Raw genomic sequence first — 12,436 nt, 5'->3', positions numbered from 1 at the left:
TTCGACCAATATCACATTTAAGTAAGTTGCAATTTTTTATAAATAATGGTCACATTTTATTGTTTGACTCGGGCTGCGAAAAATATGAAAAAAATTGTATAAAATATATGCATGAATTATATTAAATCGAACGAATTTTTAATCACAAATTTATCAATTTAAACGCCAATCATAAAAAAACACGAAATTAGCAACGTCAAAATTAAAATAGATCTTCTTATCTGGATTCAATAAAATAATTTTTTTAATTATTCAGACTTATTTCAATTACAATTCAGTAATCTATGGATCTCCTTCATTTTCGACTTGGTCCAGGTCCTGGTTTGCATCATTGCGTTTCGAAAAGTCCCTCAAAAGATCTAGTAAAATTATTAATTAGCTTACTCGCGACGACAACGATGACATATGTACATATTTTAAAAATCTCGCCAATAGATTAGCACAAATTGCCATGCTTTGAAAAATTTAGCAAATCTTGATTAATATTTCAAATTTTGATAAATGATGTAAATTTTGTGAAATTTTGCAAGAAAATCATGAAATTCTCGTAAGCAACACACTATTGGAAATATATAGTACTACTTATATTACTAAAATAATACCACGCCGTTTTCATTCATACATGACTTATCAAAGTGGTTGACAAGTAGGGTATTCCGACCCCAGGGTTTACTGGGTTGGGGTTTTGGGGTTTTACTGGGTTTTACTAGGTCGCAAATCGGGTTTAAACCCAGCGGGTTTTACTATGTTAAAGGGTTTTACTGGGGTTTTACTGGGTTTTATCTAAAATTCAAATAGATAAATGAATAGAATCAATTTGCTAGTACTTATTTAACTCGAATTATGTACTCTGATTAATATTCTGTGAATTTCTATATTTATTTCAAGTTTGCATTTATGATCCAGAAATCCCAATTTACAGCTTCACTTGGAGCTTGATCATGTGTTAATTAGTGTTTTTTTGGGTATTCCTGGCATTTTGCATTAAGTTTTACAGTAAATCTTGAAAAAATACATTAATTTAACAAATTAGTGTAACATTGCAATTTTTTACAGTTCACCCCAAACATTGAGTAAAACCTAGTAAAACCCCAAAACCCAGTAAAACCCAGTAAAACCCAATAAAACCCAGTAAAACCCTGGGGTAGTTGTTTTCGAGGTAAAACCCCGGGTTTTTCCTAACCCTGTTGACAAGTAATACCGTGAGGTAATAGGTCAAAGTTTAAAGTTTTGCCATATATATAGCAAACTTTAGGAACATCTCTGTAATTTTAATGCCAAGCGGTAACAACTTTACTACACGAGAGAGTAATACCCACGTGACTATACCAGAATCTGGTAACCAGATTTCCAACAGTGTATGAATTTTAATTTTTTTGCAAAATTATTATCAAAATTATTTCACGAAATGAAACAGCACCGTGATTTCGCTCAATCTTTTAAAAAATGTGTGCCTGTATATATTAAAATATAACTTTTGCAAAATTATATTATTTTACAAAATGAAATTTTCTCATGATTTGCCTCAATCTTGACGATATTTGTAAACTTTACATAAAAATGTATGTCCGTACCTGCAGCACTTGGAAGATTTTCTCTCTCCAAAATTTGAATAAGATTTTCCACCGTTGCGATCTCGCCGCTTTTGCGACCTAGCCACGATTCTAGCATCCATTTTGCAACATCGTACATCGTCGCGTTGCAATTGATGACTTTGTTGTTCATGGAGTACAAGTCCCGAGCCGGTATTCCTAACGCGTCGCTCACTTGTTCCCAATTGTTGAGAAAATCCTTATCTTCAATGAGCACTTTGGCGTATTTTATTATATTAACTGGTTCCCCCATTAGTATTATTTTGCTAAACTATGAAATTGTAAATATGTACGTAATTTGGCTCTGTTGATGCATACACTCTTATAAATCGAGTATTGCAATAATACCAAGCGATATTCGTATATTTATGACTCTACCAAAGTGGTATTGACATGTAATACCGTGTAGTAATAGCTGAGTATTAAGGTTTTGGTAGCAATTTTTTCTGGACAGGAATTACTTTAATACCAATACCAATACAATAATATCAATACCTGCCTGACTATACCAGATTGTTAACAGTGTCTGCGGAGATGGTGAAATGAAATAAATGTGGAGGATAGATAAGACCTTTTATTGGTCAGGCAGAGGATGTTTTTTTGAGCTGAATGTTATCCAAGTGATAATACAGATTTGATAACATGAGTCAGTTTAAGCTAGCGTAAGTAATGCCATAGGATAAGTGTAAGACGCGCTTTGATGCAATCTGGTGTTTTTTAAATTGTATGACATATGTTTAAACAAGTGCCGTGAATTCGTGCTTAATTTGGTGACGAATGGATGTGACGAAGTTTGTGCTGCTTTGTCAGGCAGGATGTTTGAGTTGAATGTTATTCAAGTGATTTGATAACGTGACGATTCATATTTATATGAGTGTCTTATCTAGTGCCATAAAATATTAGATAAGTTGCCGTGCTAATCGCTTTTATTAACAAGTCGACGCGGCATTAACAACATCCCGAGTGGTTAACAAAACTTTGCATTAATTTCAAAATTTCTAATTGGCTACAGGACGTATCAGGCATTAGTTGTAATGTTAAACAGAAATTCATTATTCATATTATAATTTGGATTTCGTTCAAATTTGTTTTTCAAATGTGTTCTAACTGCGCTCTCCAAATTTAAGGCCACAATAACAAACGTCGAAGAGTTACATACATGCATATTTACATAATTTCCAATTAGTAACAACATTACTAGTTCGTTTAAAAAATTCGGAATAAATAACGGATTCTATCTAAACCTTTAGCTCGATGATTAGACCTATGGGTTACCTTACCATGCAAACCAAAATTCCATAATTCGATCGTGGATAAACTAATACGGAATATGCAATTATTTTGCAAAGTTCAATATATCGGAAAATTGGGGTCCGAAGTCGAGGCAGCGGCCAAATTCTGGTCCAAAATAATTTTTAAAATTATTTGGAGCCATTCTAAAGCAAAGGTTTGGTCAAAACTTTAATTTCTCAAAATTAGCAAAAAATTCGCACATTTTGGCTCAAATCTCGAAAACTGCTGGAGGACCACCCCAATTTTATTACGGATTTTTGATCTACTAAATATTACGCAACTTTTAAGCCATCTAACTCGAAAATCGTTAGAGCGCGAAAAAATCACTATTTCATTGTATATATCTATCTTAATTATTACATTTCATTATTAATTAAATAATACATTAATCTTGATAATGTTATACTTGAGGATTTTTTAATGCAAAATGCATATTATTTCCCGAAAGTAATTAATTATTAGGAAAACGGATCAACTTCAGCGATAGACTGAATCCTATCTTTCGAATGTTTCTTAGTAAGACCAATAATTGCATCTTTCAAACGTGGAAAGATATCATTATCTTGTACAACATTTTCATCCCTGTCATTAACCAACTCATCAAAAAGCGTATATCGTTCTTTCAATGGAATTAATTCAAAAACTTCCCACAAAATTAAACCCAATGAGAACAAATCCGCTCTTTGGCTGTATCTTGCTGACGGATCGTGTTCCCCCCCAACTTCCGGGGCTCGATACAGGTGTGACCCAACACCTGCACTTTTTGATCCTGATCCTTCCCCTTCGAAGGGTCGGGATAGACCAAAATCACCAATTTTTACTGGCAGGACGAAACCGTCACCGTTCGAAAATAAGACGTTGTCCGGCTTAAGGTCGCGATGAATGACGCTTTTTTCTTCGTGAAGATATCTTAATCCGTTGATAAGCCCTTCGCCAATTTGGCGGCGGAAGGTGAAATCCGCATCAGTATTTTGCGTGGTTGCAGATTCCAGCCATTTTTTCAAGGAAGGCCCACAAAGTTGCATTGTGATGCGAATTATGGGGAAATTTCGCTCCACTTTGGGTCCAAATGTGTGGTATGTCAGTCTATCGAATACGGTGCCGTGTTCGGACTCGGGTAGAGAATTTTTGTACCATTCGAGAATGTTGATACGGACGGGAATTACTTCAATGGTGTGGAGATGAACAACGTTGGGATGATCCATGTCAAGCATGTTGCCTTCTCGTTCAAATTCTTGAAGGGTTGTGGGGTTGTTATCATTTTGGGCAGAGTTAGAACTGGCCAAGAAGAGTTTGTGGGCGGAAAGGGGCTTCTCGGGGTGAGCGACTTGGAAGACGAAGCCGAAACAGCCGGCACCAAGGATCTTCTCGATGGTGAGATGTTGCATGTACTGCTCAGCCATTGCTTTCTGAGGGAGAAAAGGGACAAAATTATATAAACTCTTAAAAATCCGGTATTAAAATAATACCAAGCGCTATTCATATATTTATGACTTTACGAAAGTGGTATTGATAAGTAATTCTGTGTAGTAATAGCCCAGTATTAAAGTTTTACCATATCGGTAGGAAATGGGTAGAAACCGGTATAATTTTAATACCAAGCGGTACAACTTTAATACCGAGAAATCAATTCCTGCGTGACTATGCCAGATTTCTAACAGCATAAACTAAGAAAAAATAATTTATATACCGGTAGGAATTCCGGGAAACGTTAAAGCGGTGAAAGAACTGTGAAACGAAATTTATGCAAAATTCAACGTTGATGTGTGAAATGAGATGGATTAACTGGAAATGAACCCAGTGCGATGAATCAAAGGTTCATCAACGGGTGCGTTGGTGATGATAAGTGGAAATTCGCAGGAAAGAATGGCTCATCGATAAGGGGATAAGCTTACATATATTTATGTATCTGTCACCTGATAAAATATCGTGCGGGTGATAATTATTAAAAATTGTGAGTCGAGTTATGTAATAAATGCATGGGATTCGATGTGACGAGAACGATTGTATTTTTATCTTAAAAATACAATGTTTATGCAGTAAAAATTTGAAAAACTGATATTTCTTACATTTCTTTGTGTGAAATTGCATGAACACATTTTGGATACGTTTCGTTATTCCTAGATCTGAAATTATTTAGTAAATAAAAACCTGAAAATTGGTACGTATATACTGTGAAAACGTTGTTTTCGATGAAAGTAGGGACAATTTTTTTTAGATATTTGGAAAAGAGTGCAATTTGTAAACTTTTCGTAATTTTGGAACAAATTTTACCCAATCTTACTCACTCGCTCAGTTATCTTCTGTTAATATTATCTGTCGAGTAATTTTCTTTCGTCCACTAAAAATATCAGCAGGAATACTGAGGCGTACTCAAGATAATATGTTATTTACAATATGTACATTTAGCAAATTTGCGAAGCTCAAAAAATTTATTTTGCAAATCTCGCAAAGAAACTTGTAAAAACACCTATTTTGATATGGTTTCTGTAATTTTTCTTGCTGGTGATGGTGAGAATGAAGTTGAGAAATTATTTTGCCAAATAAAAACATGCCCATAGTTGCTCGATAAATTTGCGAAAAAATTCTCACCGTTTTCCAACAAAAGTTTAGTGAAGTCTTGCAAATTTGCAAAACTTCGCAGGTTATCCTTAATTAATTTGCCAAGGTTAATGTGAGTATTCTCATAGTAGATATTTCTGAAAATGTTGTATTATCTGATAAATGGTGTTACATACATATGTAAGTGACACTGAAAAATGGAGCAATACTTATAAATTGCACTCTGCCTCATGAAAACTGCTCGTTCGGATGAATAGATTCACCAAAATGTAAACACTTAATATTTCTGCTCAGGTTTATTTTATTTTTGGCTTTAGGCCAACTTTCACTTTCACTTTGTCCCATTTTGACGGAGAAAGTAAGTTATGAATAATACTCTCTAAGCCTTGCAGTTAACCAGGTGTTCGGCAATTTGTCGCGAAAAATATTAAGGGGATTCACGCAGGGGTTTGGTAGAATTGTAAAATCCATAAATTTTATAACCTTACAAGCTTTCTCAAAATTTTACAAATATTTCTGAGGAAAATTAGCTTACAAAAGTTTTTATAAGTTTTCTCAGATCAAGGGTGTCTCTTTATTTTGTAAAAGCATGTAAAATTATTTTACAAAACTTACCGAATTTACGAGTTACCATTGAATTGCCTCAATATTCATAATTTCAAACTAGATTGCTAGATTTGAATACTTTCAAACCTTTTAAAATTATTGTGCAAGTTTTCTTCCAAACTTACAACGTGAAGATGGAAAAATGTGTATTAGCTTTGATAATCCATGTAATCCAGATTTAGAGATTTTTTGTTCAAATTTATAAAAATTTGTAAAAATACATCTATAAAAGTTTGTAAAATAAATTTATAAAAATTTGTAAAAATACATCTATAAAAGTTTGTAAAAATAAATTTATAAAAATTTGTTAAATTCGAATTTTATCATCAGAAATACATGTTGAATTTCGATGCCATTTACAAACTGTTAGACATAAATGATTTAAATATTATTTATAGATTGGAGCAAATGGTACGGACTTCAAAATAAGTACTTATGTAGGTACGTATTAGTTAGTTTTTTTAAATTCCGATAGGGACACTTATGTACGGCGCTTGGTCGTTTAGCTTTTTCGAACTAAATTTATGTATTATGATTTCATTGAAAGAACAATAATAAAGATAAATGTATACATATTAGTTGGGTCATTTTAAATCTACTCATTTTTTTATAAATATAATATTGCTTATATAGATCCGTGTCGAACCTATGACCCAACAATGGAATGCAGAATGCGGTTTGACATATAAAAAGTTGTGAATAAACTCCGGAAAATACATATTTTCTTCTCAGTTTATTCATATTTTTGGCTCTAGATCAACTTTCACTGCTTTCATTTGTCCCATTGTGACAGAGAAAGTGAAAACGAGCCACAACAATTTTCACCACTCCATCAAAATCAACCAGCAACATCTGGCACTTTCATCAATACATCCGCATCGTCTCGTCCCATGAAGGGTTCGGAAAACCCCGGGGTTTTTGTAGAAAAACCCAACCCCGTGGGTTTTTCCGGGGTTTTTGGGGTTTTTGTGGGTTTTTGGGTTTTTGTGGGTTTTTGTGGGTTTTTGTAGATTTTGGGGCAGGTTGAACCAGAATTCCTAAAATTATTTATTAGAGAAAAACTAATTTAATATACGATTTTAACATGAAATTTTAACCGTTATCATTGATTTGGACTATTACATCGAAAATTCATGTTTGACATGTAAACCTGGAAATATGCAATGATACTTGGAAATTCAAGTCGCAAATGAAAATTCTCAAAATTTCAAGATGAGGCAGAAAAGTTAATTAGCAATGATCTACGTTGTAGTTTAAGGGATTTTGTTTCAATCTGCCTCAAAATCTTACAAAAACCCCGGAAAAACCCACAAAAACCCACAAAAACCCGCAAAAACCCCAAAAACCCCAACCCACAAAAACCCGGGGTAGCGAACCCTGGTCCCATGTGACGAATACAATTTCTAAATTCGCACATTTACAGAATATGAGAAATATGTATTTCTGTTGAGGAAATTATGCGACTATGTAAATATGTTACCTCATCGTTACATCACCTAATAGTGGTAAAATTAACACCAGCCTGTGCCAGTTTGTCACCATTCGGACAAGATTTATCACCATTCGATGAAAAACATTATCACCATTTGGTGAAATCACATATGCTAACCGTTCGGTGACGATTAACACCGGGTCTGTGCAACTGATATCATACGCCTGGGCTAGTTTCATCCATGCTTTGAATTTTTCTCTCCGTGAAAGCGAAGTGATTTAGTTGTGCGGCATTTTATTTGCGATGGGAAACCACATTCTTGCTCACAATTATTTCCCTCAAAATTGTGAACTTTCACGTCGTAATATTAAATATAAGATTAAGGCAATGATTGACAGTGCTGAAAAGATTCTTAGAAGCGGTTCATGCACTTATACAAATTCTCGGAGGGTTCATTATACTTTTATATTCTTCAAACTGAATATATGTTTTACCAAATCTGCATTCCTTCGTAATTCTTTACGTGTTGATTAATAAAAATATAATCCTAAATAAGTGTTTTATTAAATAATTTGTACATCATTTATGAGCCGTTACGACGACACCATTAGTATTTACATAGTCTGTTAGTAGTAACCTGTTTAATTTGCTATCTGCTATTGAATCTGAAATTCTTAATTTCGGCTCAAACTTAAAACAAAATTGTTAAGCGAGAATATGCTGATAGAAAATATTAGATAACGTTTATCTATGTATAGCTTGTTATTCCCTTTCATCCGTGTATCTAGAAAGTACTAGGAATACACTCTAAAAGAGTGTATTCCTGCTCAGTGTCATTTTTGGTAGAAAGTAATGCAGATTTATTCCTAATCTATTAGATTATGCAATATTTTCAAATACATAACTTACAAATTTTCAAAACTTAAACGCTGTTACTGCTCAATGCCTTGCAGCTTCCACGGGCCAGTATACACGATACGTGAACGATGATGCTCATTATATCCAGAGCAGGTGCACTGTGTGCGGATCATCAAAAAACGGACAAATTATTTTTGGGTTCGAATCCCAGTCGGGGTTTTGGTTTGCATTTTTGTAGACATTTTAAGGGTGGAGGGTTCAGAAGCCACAATCCCTTTGACATATGATGACCTGGTGACTGTGAGGACGGGACGAAAAGTCCAAAAATTGTATATTTCTCACTTTTCGTCCCGTCCTCACGGTCACCAGGTCATCATATGTCAAAGGGATTGTGGCTTCTGAACCCTCCACCCTTAAAATGTCTACAAAAATGCAAACCAAAATAACGCCCCGACTGGGATTCGAACCCAAAAATAATTTGTCCGTTTTTTTGATGATCCGCGCACAGTGCACCTGCTCTGGATATAGTGAGCATCATCGTTCACGTATCGTATATACTTGCCCGTGGAAGCTGCAAGGCATTGAGCAGTATATTTTTCAGTTTTCTGTTAATTATAAATCAATTTCCCTGATTCAAGAAAAGTCTGGTATCTGTCTTTCGAAAGTTACGATAAAATTCTTAGGAAAATATAAAAGCGGAATAAAAGTTTTACAGAATAATATTTTTTATCAATGACCAGAAACAAAAGTACAAAAATTTCATGGAACTTCGAAATCATAATCTTCAACACAGAAATTGTAGGTATTTGAAACGAATAAAAATGTCAGATGATGGATGAATTTTCCAAGATCGCATCAGGCTGACTTTCTCTCTCTCTCTTTCTTTCAACATTGTCCTGAAACAATTTCACTTTCACTCCAGCAAACTTTCCCCCTTTCCCACTTTACTTTTTCTCGATTTGCGGACATTCAATTGCACACTTGATTGATATACATCGAGACAAGAGTCCACACCAGTCGACGTATGTATGCATGCCTGAGAGAGTATGGGATTTGGCCTTATCGGCCCGGAGTGCCGTGATAACAAAAGAAACAATTCGCCCAACGCGTGGATCAGTACACTATTTAAAATTAGTGCAAGTTAAGAGAGCCTCTCGTGTTCTTCTCCACTCATTATTTAAAAGGAGGAGATATTTAAATGAGATATGTGATATTTAAAGACAAATAACAGTATTGTTATAAAACGATAATTAACCAAATTTTTGTAAAATTAGTCTTCGTTTGACAAACAGAAACCTGTAAAAAAATCGGTCAGATTCGTGTCACCATTTACAAAAAAAAATAACAAAAATTTTATGAATATGCGTTACAAACATCTGACTTCATTGAAAAAAACTACAAATTCAAGAAAAAACAATCATAAATACCTTTCGAATCTAATACTTATTATTCATACTAAAATCCGTAACTTTTTGTAATTGACGTCATTACCATCCAACAAAATTTTGATATTAATATCAGTACAATTATGCAAGAAATTATACACACGTTCTGCGTATGTAAATAATAAATGGGGAAGAAATAAGGCTCTCACAACTATCACTAGTACGAAATTTAATGTGGTCTGAAGAGTCTATTCTGCAGAATAGACTCTTCGGTGAGAGCCTTATTTCTTCCCCATTTATTATTTACATAATTTGCAGAACGTATGTATAATTTCTTGCATAATTGTACTGATATTAATATCAAAATTTTGTTGGATGATAATGACGTCAATTACAAAAAGTTACGGATTTTAGTATGAATAATAAGTCTTAGGAGGAGAGCTTCACCACCTGCCCCTCTCAGATCTTGATGTGCTTTGCATATGTGGTAGGGTCCTATGAGTGTACTATAACCCTAAAGTGGTTTGACTCCATGGCCACATTTGCGCCCGCCACACCCACTCAAAGGGATGAAAACCACAAAAGTTACCAACTTCAAAAATCCACCAAAAATCCAATTTTGATCGGATTTTGATAAAATTTTCATTTTTGTAATCCCAGATACTTGCTTGATCATATCCAGTAGCAATCTCAAATTTTTTGAAATTTTCGAAATTTTCGGGCATTTTCGGGGTGATGAATTATTCGAGAAAATTCAAAATTTCAAAAAAGTTGAGATTGCTACTGGATATGATCAAGCAAGTATCTGGGATTACAAAAATGTAAATTTTACCAAAATCCGAGCAAAATTGGATTTTTGGCGAGGGTTTGAACAAGTGAAAACAGGGCTTTTTTCGTGTTTTTGGCGCCTTTGAGTGGGTGTGGCGGGCGTAACTGTGGCCATGGAGTCAAACCAGTTCAGGGTTTTAGTACACTCATAGGACACTACCACATATCCAAAGCACATCAAGATCTGAGAGGGGCAGGTGGTGAAGCTCCCCTCCTTAGATTCGACGGGCATTTATGATTGTTTTTTCTTGAATTTTTAGTTTTTTTTTCAGTGAAGTCAGATGTTCGTAACGCATATTCATAAAATTTTGTTAGTTTTTTTTGTAAATGGTGGCACGAATCTGACCGATTTTTTTTACAGGTTTAGCCTACATTAAGCAAATTGAGGATCATAGCCAGGTGTCGAATAACAATAGAAATTTACGTTGTGCACCACGAAACAAAACGATTGCATGTTTACGGGCAATAATTTACCTCGAGATTCTAGTTACACGCTGCTTTATGACGTTCTTATTTTAAGAAACTTATTCTCGCCCACTTGACATAAACGAGTGTAGTGCACAAAGTCCAGTGCAAACTTGACTCTTGGTTGCACTTTTTGTTTTGTTGCTCCCGAAAGTTTGAGGAAAACAAAATAACAGTTGCAATTTAAGGTTAAGTTTGTTACTAACATTGCATGTAATTACTGTAAATTTTATAAGTTGATTTACACAATTAGAGTGAATGGAACTTAAAGTATGTCATTCATTTATGAAGATTGGGCAGGTATATTTTTGTCAAATATTGTGACTTTAAAATTTATTTAAGCATGTTTTTACAAAGTTATCAAGCATTGCGTCAAGCAATGAAATTGTAGCTGATGTAAATTACCGCTGTATAAAGAATTACAGGTTTTTTTATCTAAAAATAAAATTATTTTATTTCTTCGAATGAGTTCGATGCCACAAACGAAAAATTGAATTTGTTGAGTAGTGCATACTTATTTGAATAGATATACGGTGGTTAGCTTGGAGGCTTAAAAACCAAGATTTTGAAATTTTGAAAAATTAAACCCAGAATTGAAATTGAAAAGAGGTTTTTAACTTGTGATGAAACCACATCGCAATGCCGACTTTATCGTAATTGGCGTCAAGGCAGGAAATGCGGTCGTGGTGGTCGAGATAAAATCTTCAGAACTGCCCGTCCTGCTGACCAGTTTCATTTTATTAGTCGAATATTTATTAGTGATCCTTGTTCTTCCCCGTGTTTCTCGCCAATATCAATTAGTTGGGCATTAAATATTGGGTTCGTTAGGGTTAAAATGTGTCATTTCATTTTCTCCACTTTCTTTGCATATGTGCGACCGGCGATAAAAAGAAAGTCGATTAAAGTCGGTTTTATTTTTTTCGCTGAAATGAAGTAAGCCGCCAAAACAAATGACTGTTTTTCCATTATCTAGATTTATAATACTCTACAAGTATCATATTTTACATGTTTAGGAACCCTGTAAGGATTTCCATGGATTTTTTTTTCGCGAATTTCGACGACTCAGAGATGGCCAAGGCTAGAACTTAAAATGTTAGCATAATCTAATCCTAAGTAAATAAAGGTGTATTAATACACCTTTATTTCAGTTGAGTCAAGTATAAACCTTAATTTTATATAATGTCTTGATTTGACGCCATTAATGACTTATTTGAAATAAACATTAACTAATTTTGTTAAAGATCATCGTCGACGAATCTGCTCATACGTATACTTTTAGAAATCCTAGGATGGAAATAATACCAATTATATATGACTTTACCACAATGGTATTGATGTGTAATACCGTGTAGTATTAAAGTTTTACGTATCGGTAGCAAATTTTGACGGACCGGTTTTATTTTTAATACCAAGAG

General features: G+C 34.2%; 2 protein-coding genes across 2 annotated transcripts; both read right to left on the bottom strand.

The window, feature by feature from the left end:
• Positions 1–226: 226 nt before the first annotated feature.
• On the bottom strand, positions 227–2,275 carry LOC110856288. Its single transcript, XM_022104769.2, has 2 exons — positions 1,575–2,275; positions 227–359 (listed from the first exon to the last, which is right to left on the bottom strand). Exons 1-2 carry the CDS (start codon positions 1,843–1,845, stop codon positions 283–285), a joined length of 348 nt encoding a protein of 115 aa, XP_021960461.1. The 5' UTR covers positions 1,846–2,275; the 3' UTR covers positions 227–282.
• Positions 2,276–2,461: 186 nt separating this feature from the next.
• Positions 2,462–6,564, bottom strand: LOC110856239 (serine/threonine-protein kinase pdik1l-B). Its single transcript, XM_022104711.2, has 2 exons — positions 4,576–6,564; positions 2,462–4,294 (listed from the first exon to the last, which is right to left on the bottom strand). The coding sequence occupies exon 2, from the start codon at positions 4,286–4,288 to the stop codon at positions 3,344–3,346; it is 945 nt and encodes a 314-aa protein (XP_021960403.1). The 5' UTR covers positions 4,289–4,294; positions 4,576–6,564; the 3' UTR covers positions 2,462–3,343.
• Between the last annotated feature and the right edge of the window lie 5,872 nt (positions 6,565–12,436).

The sequence above is a fragment of the Folsomia candida genome, unplaced genomic scaffold (genome assembly GCF_002217175.1).
Source record: "Folsomia candida strain VU population unplaced genomic scaffold, ASM221717v1 Fcan01_Sc015, whole genome shotgun sequence".
NCBI lineage: Eukaryota > Metazoa > Arthropoda > Collembola > Entomobryomorpha > Isotomidae > Folsomia > Folsomia candida.
The sequence above is the reverse complement of the archived record's forward strand: the minus strand, read 5'-3'. Positions and strand labels throughout refer to the sequence as shown.

What these genes read in the sequence shown, in the direction of transcription:
- LOC110856239 (XM_022104711.2), bottom strand. Translation starts at nt 4,288, where the DNA reads ATGGCTGAGCAGTACATGCAACATCTCACCATCGAGAAGATCCTTGGT.
- LOC110856288 (XM_022104769.2), bottom strand. Translation starts at nt 1,845, where the DNA reads ATGGGGGAACCAGTTAATATAATAAAATACGCCAAAGTGCTCATTGAA. An exon ending in AAATCTTCCAAGTGCTGCAG is followed by an intron (nt 360 to 1,574) that starts GTACGGACATAC and finishes TAATTTTACTAG; the next exon opens with ATCTTTTGAGGGACTTTTCG.